Here is a 27,266-nt window from a genome sequence, read left to right on the forward strand (position 1 = left end):
TCAATGAAGCAATTTTTATTTCCATACTGTATAATGAATAGCTTTCATTACTGAAAGAAAATGATACAAATTCAACAAAGCTTATACATTGGTAGTGAAGTATCCTTCACAGTTTCACTGCAATATACCCTCTAAGTGGATTTGACTAAAGAGTCAAACTGCATTTTTCATCTAAAAACTGTAGTCAAAAGGAATTTTTCTTGCTAAAATTATTACCATAATTAAGGATGAAAATTATTATCATTATAGGAAGGCAATAGTCATTAAATAAATTAAAATCATATTTGAACTTTTTCCATATACATATATAATATATATTTAAAATTGCCATTGACTGTACAAGTATTAAACATTTACAGCAACTGTGGAAAGCTGAAGGGAAGGACTGGTTTTTAGAAAGCAAGGATCATTTTATCACTTATAAACTACATTTAAATACAACTCAGGGGAAAAAGAGCTATACAGAAAAGTCCAGCTTACCCAAGATTTCTTATTTAATCTGTTCTTTAGTCTTACATACCAGGTGTGCATAGCTATTTCCTAACCCAACTTTGATTCAATAAGAAGTCAATGCCCAGACATTAGTTACTTGTTAGCATAGAGAAAAATGAAAGCAGAAAGGCTAAACTGAAAGACTAAACTGAATGAATTATACAAACATTTTTAATAAATCAGACTCTTAGCAGTATTACTCACATTTGATTGCCTATGAATATATTAAATGGGCAACAAGTATTTTATTCAGAAATATTAAGGTAAAAAATCTTAACATATAAATGTTCATCAGTTAGTATATAGCAAAGGGAATGTAAAAATTTATCTGGAATATTGTAGTCCTGAGATCTGAGGAATCCAATCTTCCAGTTTAAGTTCTACAACCCCAAATCCTGTAAATTGTGTATTATTTACACAGGTTACAACAAAGTATTTAAAAAATATTCTATTGACATTGGCAGTCCCTTAATTTGAATTCAAGAGAACAGTTATTGAAAAAAAGAATTCTTTTTATCAAATAAAAAAAATAGCCGGGCATGGTGGCAGGCACCTGTAATCCCAGCTACTCAGGAGGCTGAGGCAGGAGAACCGCTTGAACCTGGGAGGCGGAGGTTGCAATGGGCTGAGATCGTGCCACTGCGCTCCAGCCTGGGTGACAAGAGCGAAACTCCATTAAAACAAAAAAAAGAATTCTTTTTTTCAGTAACTGACTCTGTGTGTGTGTGTGTGTGTGCATGCTGCATCTGGAAATAGGGGTAGAGAGATTACTTGTGGGAGAAGAGAGAGAGAGTATTATGCATGATTTAGCAAATGGCGTTTATAATTGTAGCTTCTCTTCTCATGAGTGCCAGTTTAATAATTTAATATCAGGAGATTTCTAAACTTCTATGTAGGAATTATACAGAAACTAGTACCTAACACATTGTAAAACAGGCACGCATTCAATTTTCTAACTATTATTAGTAAATCTGTATTAATTAAAATAGTAATACATTTACTTCAATCTCTACTACTGAAAGATAATCTTGCTTTATTCTTTGGGAATAAAACTATTCCAATTTATGCCATAATACATCCTCAATTCAGTGATAAAATGATAGTTATAAAGCACCCAGAAAAACTACTGGTTAAAACCTATTTTCATTGCTAAGAGATTACCCAAGTTCTTTCATTGTGTTGTAATTTTATATCAATTGCTACTTAAAATATAATCTTAACTAGTTGGTACCTGTAAATTTTATTATGTAGTGGGTTTTTGGCCATTGTGGGGTGCGATGTGTAATAAGTAGGCATTGATTCAAATTAAGAAAGGTAACAAACAGGCATCTGGTTATAAAAAGGCTAAGAAGTGATACTGGGAATTGCCAGGAGTTTTGGTTGTTACATCTGTAGGAAAAAAACTAAATTTAGAATTTCACCAAATCTACCAATGAAAACGTTTTCTTTATTGAAAAACAGTGTGATCAGGATGGTGGCCACACTCTGGCCCACTTCTATCATATACTTTTATTTTCAAATGTTTGAGAACATGTATTAAAAAGTAATTTTATCCTCCATCTCACTTTGAGTCTTCAATGTTATGCTATTGTAAGAAAAAAAATGAACTAGAAGCAAGCATGGTAACTTAGGCACCAAAACTTCACTCATTTTTTTTTTTTTTTAGAACTGGTGTGTCTCACTCACAGAATTAACACACACCCACACCAACATTTGTGTACCCCAAGGTGTCAAAGAGCTTCTTTTCATGGGTTCTTCTTTTAATGGGTTTTCAACAAAATACCACTTAAACCAAAGCAAATGCTGTAGTAATTTACTAACAGCGAAGTATAGGATGTTCTTGCATTTAGTTTATTAAAAGAGGGACTTACAGTGTTTTTATATCTATCACTATCATTTCCTTCAAGGAAGATGGGTATGAAATAGCTGGAATTATAAACTTAACCCTTCCAACTCATGACCAGCCTCTTCATTTTACCAGTGAGGACACTAAAGACACACAGGTAACACAGTGCCTTTCACAAAATAGATGCTCAAAACATTATTTATTAAATGACTGAACCATCATAATTAGCTACAGGCAGAGACAAAACAAACTCCATGTCTTCTGATATACTGCACAGCCTCCAAAATGGCTGAGATATTTCTATCAGGGAAGACTGAACTAAAATGGGGATTAACCACAGATTAACACCAACAATGATCTATGGCCTGAATATATTTCCATCACACAAATAAATACAGTGAGAAGAAGGATTTTGAAATAATTTTCAAGAGTAAAGGTATAAGAGGACACATATATGTATGTGACACATAGAAATGGAAAACAAAGTCAAACAAGTTTCTATATTTGATTCCCATACCTGGTGAATAATGTTTAGTAAGCTTTGCTAAATTGTAGATTTCATGACTGAGCCAAATGCCCTGATCTATGTGAAAAAGTGCCTGACTTAGAAGTGACTGAAGGATGATATTCAATATTTGGTTATGGTTAAATTGATCATTTAAGAAAATCTTCAATATTCCATCAGTTTTTGGGCCTCAACATCTATCAATAACTTCATAGTAAGTAAAGGCATATCAGGAGAATTAAAAAGTTAATGGCTTTAGGAAGGATTTTTAAATTCAATTTAGAATAAATAAAAGCATTTGTGAAAAAGAAGTACAATAGAGGAATTATACTTGTGTTTTCAAAAACTGGGTTGCTGATACCCTTTTCTGGTAGGAAATGAAATGAAAACAACTGTATTTGCAATTAAATAGCTGGGTCAAGTGGTAACTCTCTGTATATGCTCTGGAATTATTCTATCATATTTGGCAAAGTTCTCATAACTGAATGGTGTTTGCCAAAATATAAAATTAAAAAAATAAAGAATCCTGTGTAAACTAAATTGTAAAACCATATTAAGCAAACCATCCTACAGAGGGCACAGGCACCTGGTACATGTACACACATACATAGATACTAACGCTCAGCACAACTTTCCATTACACTTCCACAATGACTTGTGGAGGAAAAACAAGGGTAAACAAGAGTCTCAACAACGTAAGAAAAACATCAGAGTTAATTATTCAGCACTTTCTCAGGAATCTAAGGCAATAAGCCTAATTCGAAACATGAAATTGTTCTCTATTTCCCATTAGTCATTAAATGAGATAAATGACAAGCTATTGCTGCTTCTCCATTCTGTTTTCAAAGAACATTACAAAAATAAACCAGTGTGTTCTCTAACAGTTCTAAAAACAGTTGGATAAGTTGTTGCGTTTGATTACAAAAAGAGAAATAGATGTCCATATTTACTAAAATCTCACTTTAAGTTACATTCAGAAACAAATACAGTCCTTTTCCTTGGTGGAAATCTTCAATCTATTTGCTCATTCTCTTCTGACTATAGAAATAATCTTTTGAAACAAAATGCATTGGCAGTGCAAAAAAAAAAAAAAAAAAAAGAAGTCCATAAAAATAAACTAATGATTGAATTAAGCATTCAAATGAGTTCTTTGCCAGGTTATCTGCAAGCGCAAGACTCTACTGTCATGTTAGGATATACTTTAAGCACTACATTCTTATTTTCATCAAAGAATAAAATACTGAGCGAGGACATCTTTTCTGGTACACAGCAAGGCTCAGGAATCCCAGGAACGACCCCCACAGCTCTCACTATACTCTGGATGGTAGCATGATTTGATGGCTTCAAAGACTAGAAAAAGAAATGAAAGAATAACACATGTGTTAGGTGGAACTGCCTTTCCACTCCTCAGTCCTCATTACACAAAATGCATATCTAAAGAATTTGTTTCAACAATTTAATAAAACCTCTGGCATAATTACACATTAAGCCCAATCTCTTATCCCACCACTACCAAAATGGTTATTATTTATTAAGTGCCTGCTGCATTCCAGGCATGTTATATGTAGTATCTCTAATTCTTACAACAAAGCTAACATTTCTTACATCTTACAAAGGCTCAAAAAGCTTAAACGACTTATCTAAGGTCAAATAACTTGTAAATGGTAGAGGATTTAAACCCAGTTATCTCAGCAAGAATCATTTAATTACAAACAACTTAATCGCCAAACAGGGAATTAATACATTCTACGATGTTTTCAATAACAAGATTGCAACAAAAATGATTTGTTATTGACCTTATATTAATTAAAATCCTAACAAGCACTCTATTTAACAGAGATACATTATTGCCACTGCTATAGTGATATTTAGGCACTGTTGTTAAAATAAAACCAAGCAAGTGAGAGGTGTATTGATTTATCTACTTTATTTAAGAGTTGCCAAGATGGATTGGATGGTGACTATTCCACTATGTAATTATTCAGCTCTCCTTAGAAGCACAAACTGGGGGTAAGAAGACCACACCATTGGCCACTGGGGGTCACTGTTGCTCCACTGGTTTAGAATTAAGCATGGTGGAGTTGTGTTCCAGGAGTGGGCCACGTCCTCTGGGAATTCCCTCTTGTAATTATCAGGGCCTACAGTTATCCCATGGATACCAGAATTTTCACCAAAGAAGCCTGAGTAAGAATCTTTTCCTTGAGAAAATGTCAAATGGTACCACTAAATCCATGTGAAGCATGTGGTTTCATTTAGAGAACCCCATACAGCTCTGCTCTAGCTAAAAGTACTAAAGAACAGTCATTTTTGCAAGTCCAGAATGTTAGGTATTGCCGGAGTGGTAAGAAGAACTTCCTAAGAGATGCCCCACTGTGCGACACCTGTTTTTCGCGATGCCTCTTTTAGGCAGGTGAAAGTAGTTTTGTTTTAAACACATTGAGAAAAAGAAATTTGGTAACTTGCCAGAGACTAATTCAGGAGTAGGATTTCGACCAAAACTTTCGCTTTTTAATTTCAGGACTTTGAGCCATGTTTCTCATGGCTCAGAGGAACCCCTGCCCCAGTGAATTGGTATTTTAATTTCAAACTCCTAAAACTCCCAGCATGGGAAACTGGAACAAGTTAAAACTTCAAGGGTATATACAAACCAAGGGAGAAGCAAATAATATAGAAAGCAGGCATACTCTTAAAAAAAAAAAAAAAAAAGAAAGAAAAGAAAAAAAGGATTCTTTTTGGCAGAGAAAGGTTAAATCTCATCCGATCTTTTAATATCAATGAAATAAAATCCATACATCAGACTTCAACTTTATTGTGATTAGGCATAAGTAACTAAATAATTAGACTTAATGATGGGCAACCGTTCTTACTTTTTTTTAACTAGAGATTTTCAGTATATGTTAAAAAGACTGGTTAACTTTGAATTAATTAGCTTTAATTCATTGCAAAGGAAGTTATTCCTCCCTTAAGGAGAGGAAGTCCACGCTGTTTTATTTTGCACATTGTATGCCCTGCATCACCAATAATATCTGTGTAACTTACATAAACTGCAATCAATATTGTACAACAAATGTCAGTAGCCATTGCTTGTTATTGCTATGGGTAATTTCTAAAGAAAGCTTTTGTAGTCATTCACTTTTCTCTACTGATTTAAAGTTATTTTTATGACTCAATCATCTAAACAGCTTGTCATAAAGCAAAAATAATTTTTAAACCAGATTTTCCAAAATTATTCTGCTATTTTAATGTTTAATGACTCATATAATATTTGAATTTTATACAAAGTGGATCAACTTAATTAGATGAGACCTTGGGTGCTAAATTCTGCTGTGCATTGCTGTTCCTGAGAGCCTAGTATAATCTAGGTATGGAATAAATGCTTACTAAATGGATGAAATACTTAAAAGAAACAGCATACCCTCCATTTTATCCATTTCTGTGGAAATAATTCCTATCAACAAAAATACAAGTTTCTGTGCAAATGACCTGCTGTAGATATGGAAAATATTCATGGGTGTTTCCTAGGAAAATTCCTGTCTTTTTTTTTTTTAAAGCTTCAACTAACAAACGATAGATTCAGAAACTATGAGTATATGAGTAGTCTCTAGTGGGCTCACTGGAATTTGGACAGACGCCCCTGATTCTGCATTGGTGTATCTTATCAGGAACTTCTCAGATTACTAGGGAGTTTCCCCTGCTTTTTTTTCTCACTATGAAACCCTCTGATCAACCTGCCATTACCAGAAATAATTATGTCGTGCACAAAAGATCCATGTGGTAATTTGCTGGTGTAAAGCATATTGCCAGTCTGGAATTTCTGTTTGTTTCTGAGTTCAGGTCATGTTTCTCATGACTCTTTACTAAACAAGTTTAAAAATTAAGAAATATATCAATTACTAATGCATATCTGTGCTATTTCCCTTACCATCTCTTTCTAATGAGGGTGAAGCATGACTTCAACAGCAGTTAGGTAATTTTTTGCTTAAGTAACTCAGCACATCAAGATTTAATGTTTTTGGAGTTCATTTTTATGACCAGAGATTATAATTGGAAGATTCAGGAAATTAATTGAGGTTGTATCATTTTGAACTCATTAAATGTGAATTTCTTCTTTGTATGGAATACTTGGTTCAAAGTGTTTAGATTCTTTGCTGCCTAATTCTATGTGTTTGCTATTTCTAGCTTTTGCACAATTCCTTGAAAACAAAAAAAGCAAAACCAATTTCTCTTGGATCTTTGTCATTGACAACAGCTCAATCACTTTCATCTGAAATTTCTGTTTTCCATCTCTTGTAAGGCGATGAGGAGAGGCAAGGGTACAGAACTTGGCGCTGACTGTATGGGTATTTTTCATCTCTTGGCAGAATTCCAAGAATCTCTCTCTGGGGGAACAGATTGGCTGTAAGGGCTAGAAATCAGAAAAATCCAAACTGCCGTGTCTGTGAATGAAATCTACAATGGTCAGGCCTGCACCTGCCAAGCTGTGTATGATGTCCTCGAGTTGAATTTGATTACAAATGCATTAGCAGGGGAGAGCATGTCATCAGCTAAGAGCCTTCATTCCTGACCTGGGCCATGGAGTTTTACTCCACAATTCTTCCAGTCCAGCCCACATGGGTGTGATAGCCCAGAAACTATCTAATTGGAATCAGTGAAAGGGCAAAGCCTGGAATTTGGGAAAGGCAGAAAGAACACAGCTGTTCTGAATTAGAGAACAGGTTGTCAATTTTTGCAGACAAAAAGCCCCACCATATAGAACAGTCTTTGGCTCAGGAGGCTAAAAGAAAGGAGGGCCAACAAAACAGTCTAGCCTGGGGGAACTTTCTCTGGGGCAAAAACTATATCTAAAGTCTGAAATGTCTTTGGCACCTCAGTTATTCTACATATTTTGTACTGATCTGACCAGTGGCCTTGATCCTCCTCTGTTCCTTAGACTATATTTTTATTTACAAAGTTCACTCTGGTTGCAGTATTGGACACTGTGCTGATAACATGAGGTGCTTATTAATTACCCCTAATGCAGCAGCTTCATTTGGCTTCATGTTTCCCATCTTTTTGGTCACTGTACCACTTGAAAGACACAAATATGGAAGGCTTAAAGGGAACCACTAGAAAGCTTTAAAAGTTAAACAGATCCACACAAGGTGATGAGAGATTGAGAACTCTATGTAACAGCCAAACTTCCACTCTCAACTTGGCAAAAGGAAATCTGAAGCTCAGAGAGAAAGCTCCACACTTATCCCTGTTATGTCTCCCTGGAGTTCTGATGCCATTCCAAGTTTTGACAAATATTATGATGAGTTCAGTTGCTGCGACTGATGCTCTCCTGATTCTCTTACTCTCCAAAGAAACCTCCCTGGAAGAGCTCACGGGCGGTTGAACCCACAGGGAGAAACTATTTTCAGCTTTGTGATGTTTGAAACGGGACTAGAAACATTTAGAAAACATTTTCCTGCCTTACAACTTTTATTCTCTTGATCTCGTTTCCTATGTAGTCTTTCTTTAGAGTCCTACATTTGCCTTTCTTTCTCCTCAGTCTCAGAAATGGCCGTGAACAATAATGTCAATAACAGGTATTTATTGAGAACCTACTATGTGCAAGGTGCTCCACTGTCTCATTTTTCCACTGTTTTTGCTATATAGAAACTATTATTTTTATTATTTACTATTTGACCCATTTCAGACTGTAAAAATAACTTGTAGAGAGTCTGAGTAACTTCTCCAAAGAGTTATAGCAGGTACGTGGTAGAATCAAGATTCAAGCTAAAAGGATTTGACTCTCATTTTTGCTACTCAAAGTGTAATTTGTGGATCAGCAGCATCTGCATCACCTAGGAACTTGTTAGATATGCAGAATCTTAGGCTCTACTCCCATACCCACTAGAGCAGAACCTACGTATTAACTAAATCCAGGGCAATTTGCCAGGACATTAAGCTTTAAGACGCCCTGCTATGACCAAGCATGTACATTTAATTATTCTCCTGCACTAACATACTTCTCTCCTTAAATTTATTTCTGCTATTTTTGTCTTATTCCTCATCAGTTCTTAAATTATTATTCTTTAGATCACTGAGAACCACGATGGAGCACTTCTGAAGTAACAGCAGGTTTCTGAACAGTAAAAGCAGGTAGAACCAACAGATGAGAGGGACAAATTGGAGGTAATTGTGATGGGGTGGATATCAAATCAATTCTCCAGAGCTAGGGGTTCAAAAGCAAACCAACAGAGTATCTCTGCATTATCATGGCTTCCTGAGTCCTGAAGATTGTAGTCAGGAGAAAAGGGAAAAACTCCTTCCCCAGGCTACCCAGAAGATACTACTCTTTATAAGTGAGAGGGATTATTTGGAAAACTTCAATACCCAACTAAAGTCAGTCATCCTGCGTTTAAAGACAGATTTTAAAACCATTCTTGCCTCTCAATGCCACAAGGCAAGCCACACTGTAACATAAAGGCTCATCACTGCCTGTTACATTTGTCATCTTTGTTGTGTGTGTGTTTTTAAATGTTATCTCAGTTGAACAAGTTTTGTTTGATCAGCAAAATATCCTCTATGAATATTTAGACAAGATAAGGCTCTTCATATAATTGCAAGTATATAGAATTCATACTTTGTGTTTGGGTTTATGAGACATAAAGTGATAAAAAATCCTTGGGAAAGAAAGGGTCTTAGAGAAGTATTATAACAAGAAAACAAAATTTCAATCAAGTTTATGGCCCTGAAAAGGCTAACCCAGCCGTGTGCTGTCAGCTCTTTGCTTTTTTTTTTTTTTTTTTTTCCCTCTTCAGAGTCAGGGTCTCGTCTCACTCTGTCACCCAGGCTGGAGTGCAGTAGTGCAATCAGAGCTTACTCCAACTCTTAGACTCAAGTGATCCTCCTGCCTCAGCCTCCAGAGTATCTGGAACTACAGGGGCATGCCCCTGTGCTGGACTAAAGCCCTTTGGATTTATGTGTTTGTTATGCTTGGCATCCCAGTGATGAACATGGGATCCCAATAGAACATGAAAATGCTATTTTAGAGATGCATAAGCAGAAGTTGGTCATTTGTTGAGACAAAGGATTTTTTTCTTCATTATCATACAATAGTAAAAATTGACTCATTTCAAATTTTGAAAAAAAAAACTGTATTCTTCCTCTAAATTCTGTTCCTTCAGCTACCTTTTTTTTAGTATAACAGAATATAAACTGCTACATGCTGAGAATGGAAGTGCACCAATAAGCTTAACTGAAGGCTAAAGAGTGCCACTATATTTTACTATAGAGGGTACTACTTAAACTTTAAATTCAAAGAGAACAGTCGCTTGAACTTGCTGTGCAAGTTGGAGGTGGGGGTTGGAGAGAGTTCTGCAAATATATTTGTCAGGAGACTGAGAACTGATATGATAAAGTACAGACCTTATGGATTTTCGAAGAGACACAGGTAAGCTCTGACAGGTTGAAATTAGTCTTGGCAAAAGTTTACAGAGTCATCATATCCTATTTTGCTTTCCTTTTCTGATATTTAGCAGTAAAGCAAATGAAATAAGCATGTGGTGGATTTCATGAGGCCAGTTTACCTGAGTCAGTCCTGATCCTGACCTCTGTGGGGACAACTTAGCTCACAAGAAGGTGTTTATTAAAACATGTTCTGCCTTAGTGCATCAATTCCATCAGCTCTTCTCTGTGCTCCCATGATATTCACTTATTCCTTGAATATTCTTCCAAGATCAGCCTTCTACGATTTGGGGCTTGCTTACATGAACAGGTGCAGGTTCACATGTAACCATGTGGCTGAATATGCACCGTGTTGAAAAGCAACACAGAAAGTATGTTTTACACATACGTTTTTTTCTTATATCCTTCTTTATACCAATATTGACTTCATATTACTTTAACAACTATTAAAGAAAAACCAAGAATAACCATATTACCTATTATACTTTAGAATGTAGTAAATAAGGGTCCCAATGGATTTTGCAAATGGAAACACAAACACTTACACAAGCCCCCTATATGCACACTCAACTTAGTCAATGTGCCTTTCTACCAATGGAAATAGGAAGTAAGTACAGGACAGAGAACAATGGCTACCTTTGGCATGGGGAACTGGCATGCTCCAGAGCAATAATAGGCATCGAAGGACTTGGGGGAGATAATCCATTCACTCCAGCCAATATCTGCAAAGTCTACTTTAAGGTATCTCCTGGCGCAATTCCGAGGTTCAATCCATTGCTTTCTCCTTGCCTTTTTCAGGGTCTGCTCATCAAACTGGAGTGTCTGGCTCTTCTGGAGAGGTCCCTTTCTCTGTTTCTTTTTATTCTTACTCTTTTCAGGGGGCTGAGTCTGAAGGGTCTTGTAAGGCTTTCTCTCTTCCCACACCTCATCCTTTTTATACTGGTATTCTGCCCCAGGAAGCTCGTTGTTCTGCAGAGGCAGCAAGACCCCAGTAGAGCGCTTCTTCCTCCGTTCAATGGAAAGGGCAGCTCTGATGTGGCTATCCCATTTGGGAACAGTTCCAGTGGGAAAATTCTGGTGTCCCTGTAAGCTTGATACCACACTTTCTGGCTCAGAAATGGCAGCATCATTGGCATATATCAAGATATAAGGCTCCGGAAAAGGTAACATCCTCTTTGGCAGCTGGTGTCCCTTGGAGGTAATGTTAAATCCTATGAGGAACTCTTCATTTTCTTTGGCCTTCCTCAAGAATTGAGTGATATCTTTAGACAGCCAGGACATGATATCTCGATGAGATTTGGCCATATCCACTGACAGATGGCCAAGGAGTTGACTTTGGTTTCTGTTGAATTTGAGGATCCATGCAGAAAGATCGATCTGAATGTGTTTCCTCGGAGCATGATGGGAGCATCCTCCAGACACTGGACAACTCAGGCTGCTGTTTCCTAGCTCTCCAATATAGAAATAGAGTGTGGCAGACAAAATGTTTTCAGACTTGGTTAGCGATGTCAGATTGAAGATATACAGTCCTTTTCTTTCAAGAGTTTCTAGGAAGGAAAAAGAAAGAGAGTAAACAGGACAGTAAACAAGACCATTACTTTACTATATGACAATTAACTCAAAATGAATCAGAAACCTAAATATAAGAACTAAACCCATGAAATTGTTGGAAAGAAACCTAGGGGTAAATCTTCATGACTCTGAATTTGGCAATGGTTTCTTAGATATGACATCAAAAGTGTAAGCAATAAAAGAAAAAGTAGATACATCAATAAAATAGGTACATTTATAAAATAAACTGGACTTCACTAAAATTAAAAACTTTTGTGTATCAAAAGACATTATCAGGAAAGTGAAAAGACAACCTCTATAATAAGAGAAAATAATTGCAAATCACACATTTGATAAATCTGGTATCCAGAACATATAAATAACAGTTACAACTCAACGACAAACAGACCTAGAAACCAAATAAAAATGGGAAAATGTCTTGAATAGACATTTCTTCAAAGAAGATATATAAATGGCCAAGAATCACAAGAAAAGATACTCAACAGCATTAGTCATCAGGGAAACACAATCAAAATCACAGTGAAGTACTACTTGACACACACTAGGATGACTATAACAAATAAACAAAAAACCCCAAAAGGTTACCGAAAAGGTGGAGAAATTGGAACACTCTCAAATTGCTGGTGGGAATGCAAAACGGTTCACTGGCTGTGGAATATTCTTTGGCAGTTCCTCAAAAAGTTAAACACAGAATTATTATGATTGCACAATTGCTGTCCTATGTATACACCCCAAAGAATTGAAACAAGCACTCAAATAGCTACACGGTTATAGCAGCACTAGTCACAATAGCCAAAAGTTAGAACGACTCAAATGACTACCAATGGATGAATGGATAAAGAAATTGTGGTATATCCATACAATCAAATATTATTCTGCCATGAAAAAGAATGAAGTACTGACACATGCTACAATGTGGATGAACCTTGAAAAAATTATGCTAAATGGAAGCAAGATATGGAAGATCACATATTGTTTGATTCTATTTATATGGAATATCCAGAATAGTAAAATCCATAGAGACAGAATCAGATTGGTGTTTGCCAGAAGCTAAAGGGAGGGGCTAATGAGAAGAAACTCCTTAATGGTTACAGGGTTTTACTTTAAAATTGTGGAAATATTTTGGAATTATATAGACTTGGTGATAGCACAACATGAGGGTATTAACTCTCATTATATTGTTTACTTAAAATTAGTTAAATTTATACTATGTGAATTTCACCTCAATTAAAACAAAACAAAACAATTATGTAGTCTCTTGTTTTTGAGAGTTCCTGGAAGTGGAATAAAAAGAGAGTAATAAACAGGAATAATTTTAAAAGACAGAAAAACATTAGCAAGAATCTGCCATTTTAATTAATTTGCTCTTTCCTTTACTGAAGCACCATAAATGTGTGAAAATTTTAACACAGAAGTAAACTTAAAGGGGTGAAAGCTCAGAGGTATGGAAGACTACCAAGACTTATTCCTACAAATTTGGCAAAGTATTGTAATAGCTTTTTATCTGAGGCATGTATAGCCTACGGGCTACAAACACAGGGTTTGGAATTACACTCACCTTGATTCGAGTACTCACTCAGCCACTTATTAACTTCACAACATTACACAAGTTAATGTTCTCATTCGCAAAATGAGACAATATCTACCTCCTATGTCATGAGAATTAAATGAGACATGTATAAAGCAGTCCATAAAGTGTCTGTGGAAGTGTTTCCTAAATATCAATTATTATTGTTATTAGTTCTGGTATTAACAGTCTTACAGGGATTAAATCTTCTACCTACTTCAAAAAATGTAGGATGAGGTCAGGTGCGGTGGCTCACACCTGTTATGCCAGCACTTTCGGAGGCTGATTCAGGTGGATCATTTGAGGTCAGGAGTTCGAGACCAGCCTGGTCAACATGGTAAAACCCTGTCTCTACTAGAAATACAAAAATTAGCAGGGTGGTAGTGGCACACACCTGTAACCCCAGCTACTCTGAGGCTGAAGCAGGAGAATTGCTTGAGTCTGGGAGGTGGAGGTGGCGGTGAGCTGAGATCATGCCACTGCACACCAGCCTAGGCAACAGAGTGAGATGCTGTCTCAGAAAAAAAGGGATACTGCAAAAATGTCTAAAAAGAAAAAAAAAAAGAATGCTGTTGTGGAGCTTGTTTGAAGTTTATGACATTCCATAAATTTCAGAGTTAATTTTCTATATAGTGCAACAAAAATGATTAAAATTGTTCACCCATACTTCCAATCTTCAAATCCAGAAATGAGAGAGAAGAAGAGAATGAGAGCTTTATTAATAAGGGCATAATTTGATTCCTTCCCTTTAGCTCATAAAACTAGATCCACAAGACTGAGGTTAGAACTCAGGAATCTCCCATCCTGGGATCAGTCACCAGAGCCTAAGCCCTTCTCCATGCACTTGTTCCATATACATATTTGTTTCAGAAACACACACGCAATCGTGAAATTATGTTCTTGATCAAAAACATGTTTCAGTAAAAACAAAACGTTTTTATAAAGATGTGGAAACTTAAAATGAGTTCATTGAGTCCCCAAGCACAAGGGAGGTGCAATGGGAAACATATTTTATTCATTTTTAACATTGTGTGAAGGAAAAGGAGGGAACTGCCATTGGTGCACATTTGTATAATCCATGACACCAGGATAATATTTTACAGACCTTTATAAAAAAGCCATGGCATCACGACTTTTCAGAGACTTGAGCGTTAATTCATACCAGTCACCGGAGCATATACTTTTACCATTTCGTGTAGCAGATAGAAGTTTAAAGTGGAAGGAAGAGAAGCCACTCTGTTCCAGGTATGTGGCAATCCAATGGTTGCCAAACAAACATGCTGCCAGGGAATAAATGATCTCCAAGGCATATGGGCGGCAGTACCTTAATGGGTAAACCAATCCTGCCCCTTGTCCCACATTTTGCTTAAAAATATTTTCTTCTTTCAAACGTGTTTCCTTCTAGTCGCCTTGTGACCTGCTGTTAATCAGCTTCTACCTCTGTGTCTAATGTACAACATCATCTTGTAAAAGTCTCAGAATCTGTCATACTGCCTCTTCCAATGGCTCTCATTTTAAACCAGTGCTTTATTATGAAATCAAAGCCCATTGGCCCAGTTGCAATTTCACTACACCCAATAGCGGCCCTCAGGCAAATAACCTAAGCTCTTTAAGTTTTGGTGTGCTATCTATAAAGTGGGTCTAGTAGTAACAACTATAGAGTTGTTGTGAGGATTAATTGAGAGAAGGCACATAAAACACATAGAAAATATTCAAAAAATATTAGCTAACTAGAACTGTGGTGTCCAGTATGACAGTATGTAGCCACTTACATTCAAATTGAGATGTGCTGTAAGTGTAAAATACACACTGAATTTTGAAGACTTAGTAAGAAAATGAACATAAGATATCATAGCAATACATTTTATATTAAGTCAGCCTGTGTTAAAGTGACTTTATTTAACCATATTGCATTAAATATATTACTAAAATTAATCTCACCTGTTGCTTTTCACACTTTGAATTGTGGCTACTAAAATTTTTAAATTATATATGTGACTAACATTTGTGGCTCCCATTAAATCTCTATTGGATGGTCGTGGTCTAGGATAATCACTAGTTTTGTAGTCAAAATGAAAAGGAAAAAAAAAAAAGACTGTGCCATGATGATAATATAAGTAGCTATGCCATAATGATAATACAAGCTGCTGAAGGTGTTAACTATGCTTGGAGCAGAATTGGGAGCCATTAACTTTACCCAGGTAGAGGCAAAGAAACACACAGGTAAGAAGTAAGCTTTGGATCAGACTTTTAAACATGAAGGAAGAAGGAAATTTTGGCGAGGGGATGGAAGGAACACATTCTAGCAGTATACAATGCTGTATATCTGGAAGTTTTTGCAAAAGAAATGTTGCCAATGTTTTAAGTAGAAAATATAGAAATACTTACAACTAACCTAGTTATTGAAGTTCTAGTAGTTCTATAGAACTGAAGTTCTAGCAAATGTCTAAGCCATCCAAGTTGAGCAAGGAATGGCCAATTTGAGGCCTAACCAAAGGTGTTATGTTATGCCCAACACCTGATGTGTTTGCTCTTGTCATTTCCACCTAGGCTAGGGAATCTCTGCCTGTTCTAGATTCTTTCCCTTCTGGGCTAAAAAAGAAAACCAAGAAGCAAAACAATAAGCTAGAATTGTCAGCCATTTCACAAAGCATTCATAGAAAAGACTTTGACTTTTCTAACACATACTTTATTTTTGCCTTCTCTGATTCTAAAACATTTTATTTTTGTGTAAGTTAATGATCTTCTCTCCAAACCAACTCAACAAATAGTTACTGAACATTTACAATGGACAAAAAAAAAATAGTAATAAGTGAGCAGCATGGGGTCAAGTGAATGAATATAGAGAAGTAAATAAGAATGAGGTAAATGCCTTCCTGCAAATAGCAGTGCATGATAATATCTACTCAATTACTTTCATGCTCTTTTACTTTTTAGATTTTATATTACATTTTAAGGTGAGTAACTTTCCATACTTATGAACAGAAGATTTGCATTTTCTCTCTCTTCCTCATGAGTTGTAGCACAGCTTTATCTATGCACACATATATCTATGTTTGAATATCAGTAAATAAAAATATCTTAATATTCACCTTTTCTATTCTTCTGAAGTATTCAGATACTTATCTATTGGGAATGATTGAATCAAAAACCTGAAGTGTTCTTCCTGATTAATAAGAGCAAACTGATATAATAAGGATACAAAAATAAGGGTGGATTTTTTTCAGGCTACAAAAAATACTTACGCGTTTTTAGGCTGTGAATAGTATTCGGTACTAGAAAATATTAATTGTATGCTACACTGATCATCTAAATGTATCTGGAATTGCATGCCTAATTTTGGGTGCTCTCATTCTAACCAGTTTATTAATTCAGGAGAAAACAACTTGGAAAGAAACCCAGATGATGAGGGGTCTGGAAACTATCTCATAAATTTTAGTTGAATCAATAAGAAACCATGACCTGGAGGGAGAACAAAATGTTTAGCAATGACATGAGAATTATTTTCCAATATTTGAGGGAGTGTGGAGAGATCAGGGTTTTTCTTTCCAGTGTCAAAGATGAGAATGAAGTCTAACAGTGATAGTCAAATGGAGGCCAAATCCAAGCCAATGTAAGTTATGACTTTCAAACTGTTTTACTTAGTGAGACTCATCTGTGGGACTGGGACAACTGGAGATAAGTCAAGACTATTACAGGAGGATGTTTTTATGGTAGGGTAGAGTGTGAAAGGTGAACGAGAGAACCTCTCATCCTTTGCAAGTAACTATAACTGGCTTTGTTTTCTACTTTCCCCAAATAAATATTTTGATGCCAAAATGTGACTACCAATAGGTGGTGCTATTTTCTTACTGTTTGCTGGCACTGGCACATGGGAATATACTTACTGCAGTCTAGTTAGGGTTTACCATTAGCATTATAATCTTATATTTTGGATTTTCTAGAGTTTTAATACCTAAGTATTGAAAAGGAGGTTGGAAGTCAGACGAGTTTCTGAACAAGCCATATTCTCTTTTACACACTTGTTGGGACTTTTCAGCTGTTGCTCCTTCTCTCTGCAATGTCTCTACCCACCGTTTTTCTCCTTGATAATCCAGATTTGTTTTTTAAGGCAAGGCAGAGATACTATTCCTGGATGCAAACTTGTCACGACAACCCATTTCCTTGGCTAGGACCCTGCCTCTATTACCATTTTCATTACACCTTTGCTCCTTCTTAAGGCCATAAGTTTCTTAAAGACAAGGCTCTAAATTACATCAGACTCTTCAGCCTCCAACACAGGGCTTAACTCTAAAGCTTTTTTTATATGAATGAGCAAATTTAGTTCAACCTACTCATTAGAGAAATGCAAACATGAAAGACCCTAGGAGTTAGCCAGCTAGCTAGCAATTGACTTTGGAGAGGAAGCCAGATAGGCTTTTTAAAAGGAGTTTGATTATTAAATAAAGGTAGAAGATTTATTTCTGTTTTTATCTAAAAACAAAGCACTTGCACCTGAGGAAACCAAGGACTCATTTTGGGAAGTTGGGTTCTGACTTTGGGACTTAAGGCCAGCCATGCTATTGCAACAATTCAGTGCCTCTCCAGGAGTAGCTGAGCCTGTGTCCAGGGAGTGGTAAGGGGAAGTTCACCTTTGTGCTGGCCCACACAGAACGTTTTCAAAGGGAATTAGAACACACAATGGAAAGCTTTCTATGTAAAGTCTGATTTTAAAACAAATAGACTAAATGAAATCTTGATGATTAGCTAAATCCCCAGGAAGCAGGGAAAACATTTTAGTCATACAGAAAATATGTAACTAAGAACAACCACCTCCCCAACCTCCCCCTGCCCCAACTTCTTTCTTCAAACAAAGTACAGCTGCTAGAAATGCCAGGGGTGCCTAGGACAGGGACACATCCACCCTCAGTCGCTGGCTGAATATTTGCTGCGGATTACTTAGTCAAGATTGAAGCGTCCCTGTGCTGCCTTTAACTTTCAGGCACGGGTGAAAGGAAGAATTTTTACAGAGAACACAAAGTCACAGAATTGTGTTTCTTCTGCACAGTCTCAGTCAAACGACTGTGCTTTATGGGATCTCAAAACAACCATTCTCTATGTCCAAAGTAAAAGCATTAAAGATGATATGATGTATGTTTTTCTAGAATAGTAAAATGTTCACTAATCAGTTTATCTACTCCTAGCCTATGCCCAAAGGCATTGCTAGACTGTGATCCCTCAGAGGGCAGACCTATGTTCTACAGATATTTGAATTCCTAGTATTTCACACAGCCTAGAGCGCTTAAATCCCAAAAGGTATTTGTTCAGTGTGTTAAATGAACAACTCTGTAAACTTAACAGATTTAAAAGTGTTTCCTACTTAACACCAAAGAGTAAAAACTTTCAAGTAATTTCAAGTTCCCAAAGTCAGCAAGAGCCCTTCTTGGGTATAAATACCATATGATATTTCCTTTCAGTTCATTAGAAAATAAGAATTATTATAATCATTGTATATGAAGTAGAATAGTATTGCCATTTAATATATAAATGATAAAATGCCCCATAAGAAATTCCTTCAAGGTAAGTTTATTTTTAAAGGATATTTGCCTAGCTGATAGCTTTTGAACTGTCTCATCTTTTCTCCTGAATATCTAATTCAACTCAACTGAAGTATTTAGTGAGTGTCAACTACATGGCAAACTGTGCTAGGTCCTCAGAACACACAGATGAAATGAGAGACTCTATGTCCTCCAGGGACTTGCTTTGTAGGCCCCTGCTCATACCATATTTTTCTTCTAGCAAATTTATTAGATCATAAACTCTCTGCAGTCATGAGTGAAGGGTAAGCAGTCTTGATTAACTTATTTCGAAGACTTCTTTATGGCAAAACCATTGTAATATGTTTTTAAATGTTTATATTTATTTTTAAATATATACCTTCTAAGGTATATATTTCTAAGGTATATATTTTAAAAAGTTTACCATTATATAAGTCAATAAATCATTTGTCTATGGATAGGCCCACTAAAAGGGCCAGATGAGATCAGGAATAACATGATAATCAATTCTAGATTTCAAAAGGCTGGTTTTGATATAAAATACTCAAGACTCTAGGGACAGAAGCTTAGAGCAGTGTTTCTCAAGTATGGATCAGAATCTTGTGGATGGCTTTTTAAAACACATATTTCTGAGCTCCCCCACCAGAGTTTGATTCAGTGGGTCTAGTACGGGCTGGAGAACTTTCTATCAAGATTCTAAGTAATACTGATGCGGCTAGTCCATGAACTATACTTTGAGAACAACTAACTTCAAGAAATCTCTCTAAAAAAGCATAACCCTACACCCCTCAGCCACCACGGTCAGGACAGAAAAAAGTACATTTGTTGAATATAGGTTTGGGATATCATAGATTGCACAGATGATTACCAACCATTTTTACATCATCACCCAAGTGTTTTCTGTGCTACAGACAAGTGCATATTATCAACATTTGAGATATGTTTAACCCTTTGTGGAAAGCCAGAGGGAAACAATCTCAAAATATTAAGAATATTAGAATACCTAATTTATATAGAACTTCTAAACTTTTAAAGCATCTTTACATTCACTTTGTCAATTGAGTTTCACCATCTTTCTGTGAGACAGGCGCAGGAGGTATAATTTAACCCATTTGATAGATGAAGAAACCGAGAATAACAATATTAGGTGACTTTACTTATTATCAGTTTAGCCAACAATGGAAATTGGATCTCCTAACTCTTAGCTTTAGGTAATAGAAAAAACAAAACACTAATAATCTTTTCTTTACTTGAAAACCATTTCACTTAACACCAAGTACAGCAGTTACCCTTAATTCAGTCTTTAGATTAATTTCATGCAATTAAAGAAAAAAGTTTTTAAAGGAAAAGAAAATAAAAGTATGTTGGACAGTTGCTTTAACTGTAAAATGAGGGGGCTAAACAAAGAACCTTAAACTTCTAAATTTATTGAATGTAATTATTTTATAAAAGAGATATTTAACAGTACCTTAGTAAAGTAAAACTATCTGAAGCCAGTAATAAAGTGAGATTATTTTGCACACACACTTACATTCATGGTATTCCCAAATACAATCAAGGTACTGCATTTACCATGGTTCTACCGCCATGAAAAGATGGCTTTTAAATAAATACAGATCATTGAAAGAGTCAATAAAACCACTGTGGTCATTTGATTCTATGATCTACATGCTGATGTTTTAGATGAACAAAGAGAAATTCATGCCTTTAAAGTATTATCCCTTAAAATATGTATTATCCCTTAAAATATGTGTTATCCAGGAGTACTACTGTATATGCCATTATGCTAAGACACAACCACTGCTAACATGTAGATAGACTAGTAATTTTATTGACTGTTACATATATTCCATATATGAATGCTTTTTGGTTACATTTCATCTTTTACTACTGCCAAAAGTAGATATGATCCTGGTATACCTGTGTTACTTGATTAATATAAAGTCAATATTTCTATTAGAAATTCTATTTTCATGGATTCATAACATAATCATAAAAATTTACTCAACTGAATCATGCCATAGAGAAGTTTGAGTTAAGATTATTTGTGATACCAAATGTTTTTCCACTACTACCCCCAAAATAAAGGCATTAAGACACTAACTGATTATTAGTATAAACAAATTTAGCATAAGGGAGAATCATGAAAATCTGGGGAGACATGTTCTGTTATTGAAGCACAAAAGTCCTGACTAGCCAATAGAAAATATATAACAAGTTGCTCAAGCATTTTTATAAGATTTTTTGATAGGTGTGATTTCTTTTATTATGCCTATTAAACAAACACTGGGGATTTATAATATAAGGAATTTGATTGACATCTTGAGTAAACGTGTCTTTCATCAAGGTAGTAGTGGTGATAAAACATTAATAAAGTGATACATATGATCGTTAGTGAATTTTCCCACAAATAAGCTAGCGTTTCTTTTTAAAGCATAATACCTGTGTGAAACAATGAATATTACTCTTATAGATGAGAACAATGAAGGAAAATTCACAAAGATACAGGAAAAAATAAAATTTAATGAGAGAAGAATTCTAAAATTACATTCAGAGGCGTTTATAACATAAAAGCAGGAAGATGGTACAATGCCAATTGAACCCAAGTCCAAAAAGCAATAATATAAGTAAACATACTGCGATAGGTACTGCATGGGAAATGAGAAATGAGACAGTGTTCAGTTGAACCACTGTTTTCCCAACTAGACATCTTAGAAAGACATTTCTGTAAAATGCTTTCTCCAGGAGAAAGTATTCCCCTTTTATGGGGACTCATTAGCATTTAAAGGCCTTGAAAGGCCCCACAGCAAAGAAAATTGATCACATTTTCCAAGTTTGACTATGGAGCCCAATTTTATATAATACCTCTTAACATCTTGCAAAGACCTGTTTTTGTGAAATTTTCTCCTAGAAAATTAGATTTGACCATTAAAAATAATAGGTTTTGAGATGAGCTCAGTATGTTTGAAAAATTGTCTGGCAAATACATCATGGTACTTGTTTCTGCTTCCATTAAAGGAAGGAATTGTTATCTCGAATGTTTCTTCCAAATATAAAAGTATATGATACAAAAATGCTTAAAAGAAGATTTGATATTCATATCCCTATTAAATTTTTAGAAAAATCCGAACTCATTCAATCATGTGCTTACGAACTTCCACTACTTAGGTAAAATGTACGTACCCCTTCTAATTCGTTCTGAATTATGTATATATTTCTAGTGTGCAAATATTCCTTGAGTGAATTATTTGCTTAGGAGATGTTTTCTTCATTGACCCTCATGGTCTCTTGGTCTCTTCAAGTGTTTCTAGCTAAACAACAAAGTTAAATTTAAATTTTTTAATGTAATTCATTCCCTTTCTCCTTTCCACTAGCATGAATAATCAAGAATTCATGGCATTATGATTTTTTTAAATGTCAGAGATTATAAAGCTGTCTTGTTTGTTACAGCAAAAACTTCATTAAAGGCTATCATGTATTCAGAGTAGTGTATAATTCAAAGCAGCTGCACACCCAGCTCCTCTTCCCTAGATGTACTATTGTCCTTTAAATGAAAACATCAGATTATCTAAGTACTTTTAAATTTCAAGTCTAGTTTCTAGGTGCCAGGCACTTCAAGGTAATTATGTTTTAATAGTTTTATAGTCCCTTAGCATCAAACCCATCACAAATGATGTTTTCCCGCTGGTTCCATATATTTTGAAGGAATGGCTCCCATTGGAATAATCGTTCAACACTTAATTATATACTATATTTGCCAAAGCCTTATATTTTAACCTTATACTTCAGAAACATTTCAATATTATAATTACTTATGTTAAAAGTACTTTGGTCATAGGAGGACAGAATCTCCTCTTCCTCATTGCAGGAAAATATTCACTTGTGGGGCTGGATTGCCTCAGTTGTTTTTTTAAATCTATGAAGTATGTGAGATTTTTTTAAAGGTGACAAATACTCACTAAAATGTGCTATTTTTGTACATGCATGTCATAAATAGTGATAGTTTCCAAATAACACGTGTGCCTTAATTGTTTTTCCTAAAGAGATTACATTTGCCATTAAGAAAAGTAAGATTAAGTGACTATGGGAATCACGAGAAAGTGATGATCCTAAAGTATCTTAAAAGTTCAAGACAGAAGAAAACTTCATGTAAAATACTCTTCTTTATCATATAGCAGCCATAGACAACTTAAACCAAAATCAAAATAAATGCTAATTTCATATCCTTCTGTCTTCCTTCACATGGCGTGTTTTTATGAAGCTGAACTTCTCCGTCATTAATACGTTTTGTAAATTACCTTTTGCAAAGGGAAAGATAAAACCTGTCTTTATGTAAACCCTTCCACATCACAAAAAAACTTACAAGCACTCCAAACTTACGGTTTTGGCACACCAACTACATAGCATTCATGAAGGAGAAAAGGGGTTAGCAGAAAGTGTATTTAGGATGGATGCCACCCACCATCAAGTAATGGTTTAAGTAGAAAGTAATCAGAGGGAGACCACAGCAGCTAAATTTCAACCAAAGATATTCTAGGTTTAGAACAATAAACAATTTTAATCAGGTATGTTCCAAGGAACAAATAGGACTCTAAAGCTGTAACTCAGCCTGAATAAGCACTCAGAGGCTGCCGGATCAGCAGCTACCCCATACACAACACACCACCTGATCTTCCATTAAAATTTCTAACTTCTTCAGTACAGAGAAACCCATATGTTATAAAACTTAAACTCTCTGGACTGGAAAACATATCTACTATATTAATTTAGACAGCGTCTTTCACCTACAAGGGAACATATGTCACGAGGTGAAAGGGTGTTATGGAAATGCTGATATGGATGAAGAGAGAGGGACACACATGAAAACCTTAGCACCTTCCTGCAGTCCTGCCTTATTAGAGCCAGAACTGCCTTATAATAGTCTTTTTAGTGTGTTAGTAACTAAACACTCTTGGAAGGGGTCCAACACGAACCACCTCTCCAGGAGTCTCAATGAGGTAACATGACACTTAAGCTTCCACAAAAACCAGTGTCTACATTTGATGAATATGTCATTAAGACAGTCTCTAGGATGCTAAAGGGATTACTTTTCTTATCATGGCACACAGTCTTGTATATATGCATCAAGTTGCAACTCATCATTTCAAGGGAATGTCTGGCCTCCATATCAGAGTTTATTATTTGATGCTATGAGACTACAGTGAGGCTGATAAGGGACACTCTGGAATTATATTGCAAGGAATGAGTTGGAGCCAAAAAGAATATGGTGCCTGAGTTATTAAAATCTTTATCCATGGTTAACTTAGCCTAAAACAAATAAAAGCTGTACAATATGTGAATGAAACAAACTTGAATTCTACCTCCAAACCATGTAGTTCATACTATAAATGAAACTTGTTAATACAAAAAAAAAGTTGTTTTTTTATCTTAGTGGCCTCAGTTATTCCCTAGCAATATAACCAAGAAAACAAATATCAAGATGAGAGTGATTTGAGTACCTTCATTTTTGCCACCTGCCTAGCTCACCCAACTTCCTTTCAATCTTTGCAACTCTCACATGAGTTCTTCACTGAGTTATGCCCCTAGAGTTGCACTAAAGTAAACAGAGTGTTCACTGGTGTAGTCAGCTGTCAGGACAGCCTCCTCCAATGGCTGGGATACTGTAGATAACACAGAGCAAGTTTCTTTTTCCTTACTGGTGGCCATCTCCTCACAGATCATGCTCATGATTTTAAGAAAGTAAAATCTGGTTCAGTTCAGTCTCTAGCTAAATACTTCTGCATTAGGAAGCATACTTCACATCTATTGTAAATGTCATCATGCCTATAAGCTCTAGAATATATTTACACAGACAATGCAGAGCTTTCCTTGATGAATGCTTAAGTTTTCCCTTTTTCCAGGAGTCCTACATATCAGACTTTTGGGAGATTTCTTTCTAGTGATTCTGACAGTATTGATTGAGGCATGGCCTCATTTTCTTGAAGATTCTTGGCTATTGTTCAACAGTTCACTGAAAATAGGCTTTGCAGTTACATTTCCCCTTATCATGAATGTAGTGAACAAAAAAGCCTGGTGAATCCTCAAAGCATAAAAACAGAGTTAGTGTCCAGGAAGCTTTCCCTCAAGCTGTTAGCACAAGGGAGGGAAGCTGTTAGCATAAGTTATTCCCTTCACCACAGGGGCTAGGAGAAACCTTGTTAAACCATGAATTTCAGTCCAAAGTGATCTGTGCTGAAAAATGGGATGAGCAGATTTTCTTGGGCAGATTCCAAGAGGTGTTTACATCCAGGGTTGCTCCCTCCCCTTGTCTCCCAGCTCCTCCCAGGATGGATGGTACAATCCCTATTTACCCAGATGCGTTTTAAATAATCGAAACACCCAAGCACCTGTTTCCTTCCTTCCTTCCTTCCTTCCTTCCTTCCTTCCTTCCTTCCTTCCTTCCTTCCTTCCTTCCTTCTTTCCTTCCTTCCCTCCCCCCCTCCTTCCTTCCTTCCCCCCCTCCTTCCTTCCTTCCTTCCTCTCTTTCTTTCTTTCCCTTCTTTCTTTTCTTTCTTTCCTTTCTTTCTTTGCCACTAAGGAACTATCAAGTACAGTGTCAAATATAGTACAGTAACACAAAGGGCGCGAATTTACAGCGGGTGCAAGATCTGGAGAAGGGACTATTTAAAAGGAGAGGGGAAGGCGTCTTATTCAAGTGTAATTTCTCTCTTGGGCCCTGGCATTGGCATAAAATGGCATCTGCCTCTTAGTAAACATGGCTAAAGCCCAGTCCAAAGGAATTTCCGCTGGCCGATTTAGGAATCAACAGAATAAGTTACCCTAGAGGTGCTCCAGTTACTCAGGGCAGGAGGCCTCACAGGCATGGGGTGTCACCCCTTCCCTTTTTCCACGAAGTTCCTCCAGCCTACCCCCTCCACTGCTCCGCGCCCTTCATTCTCTGTATTTCCCCCTCTCACTTTGGATTTGAAAACTGGGCTTACAGGAGATGTAGCTGGTGACACGCGGGGTGTGACTGGAGGGAGGAATCCAGAGGGCAGCTGCGGAGGGTGGAGAAAGGTCCCTGGGCAGCGCCACCAAGCAAGAGGCAGACAAGGAAGCTGTGGGGGGTCCTGGGAGAAAGCTGGGGCGGGACCGCGGGAAGGGGTCTCACCTCGCGCACTCACCTGCTGCCGCCGCCCGAAAGCTGCGAACCGTGTTGCCTTCACGCAGGGACTGAGGGCGCCAGGGCTTCGAGCCTCCCTCCAGGGAGCCAGGTGTCCGCGCCGCCTGGACCGTGCTGTACCTGTCATAGAGCCGCAGCATGTGTTCAGAGACCTTGTCTTGCGGCTGCAGCTCGGCGTCCGGGCCACCACCTGCCGTGCGGTCACCTGGCACAGCTTTGCGGAGCTCCGGCAAAGGTAGCTTCGGTCTCTCTCCCTGCGCTAGGCTCACGCAGAAGCAGCCCAGCCACAGAAAGAGCAGCCTGCTCGCCCCAGCCATGGCCATGGCGAGATACCCGCGCGGCGCGTCGGCTCCCGGCGTCGCTGCGGGACACTCCGAAGGCGCAAGGAGCCGGCGGCGGAGCCGAGGGTTGAACTCCAAACCAGCTAGGGCGAGGGCGCACGGAGCCCGGGACACGGCCGGGTGCAGCGAGACAGCGGCCAGTCCCACTTGCTGCGCGGACCCAGCGCAGCCTGACAGGTGGGCTCTTCCCCAGCAGCCGCGCGGACCTCACCGGCGCAGGGCGCTGCGGGCGCCGTCTCCACTCCAACGCTGAGAAAGAGCTGTAGGTCGCGGCGTGTGTGGCCCGGGTGTTTTCAAGATCTGTCTGTACCTTCCCTCCTCGCTTTATTTTTGAGAACACCCGGCCAAACTGGCCGCGCTAGGGACTAGGACCAGCTCTGCTTTGGGCGCCAGGTCGGAGCCGGGGCTGTGCGCAGCGGTCGGGAGGGCGCTCGATTGCCTTTTCCAGGGATTGGAGCAGCTGCGGCGCCGCTGGTCCGAGTTTTTTAGTGTACGCGTGTGTGTGTGTGTGTGTGTGTGTGTGTGTGTGTGTGTGTGTGAGAGAGAGAGAGAGAGAGAGAGAGAGAGAGAGAGAAACTTAGTTCTTTCGCTCTCTAGCTGATCTGTAGAGTCCTCAGCCAATCTCTCCCACTCCCTCGTCCTCGCCCTCTTAGCTTGCACCAGGCTGGGATAGAAGCAAGGCGGGGAGTAACCAGAGAACTGGCAGCGGGAGGGAGAGAAGAGGAAGTAGGGGTGGGAATGGCTGGGGAGAGGAAGGGAAAGGGAGACTTAGGACTAAAGAAATGGTCGGAGGGACGGCTTTCTTTCTTT

The 27,266-nt window shown here is 37.4% G+C and overlaps 1 protein-coding gene across 1 annotated transcript; it reads right to left on the reverse strand.

Moving 5' to 3' along the window:
- BMP3 (bone morphogenetic protein 3) lies at window positions 1-26,758 on the reverse strand. The gene is made up of 3 exons (XM_025386193.1): window positions 26,117-26,758; window positions 10,914-11,824; window positions 1-4,193 (listed from the first exon to the last, which is right to left on the reverse strand). The coding sequence occupies exons 1-3, from the start codon at window positions 26,436-26,438 to the stop codon at window positions 4,002-4,004; spliced, it is 1,425 nt and encodes a 474-aa protein (XP_025241978.1). The 5' UTR covers window positions 26,439-26,758; the 3' UTR covers window positions 1-4,001.
- Between the last annotated feature and the right edge of the window lie 508 nt (window positions 26,759-27,266).

Source organism: Theropithecus gelada, chromosome 5 (genome assembly GCF_003255815.1).
Source record: "Theropithecus gelada isolate Dixy chromosome 5, Tgel_1.0, whole genome shotgun sequence".
Taxonomy (NCBI): Eukaryota; Metazoa; Chordata; class Mammalia; order Primates; family Cercopithecidae; genus Theropithecus; species Theropithecus gelada.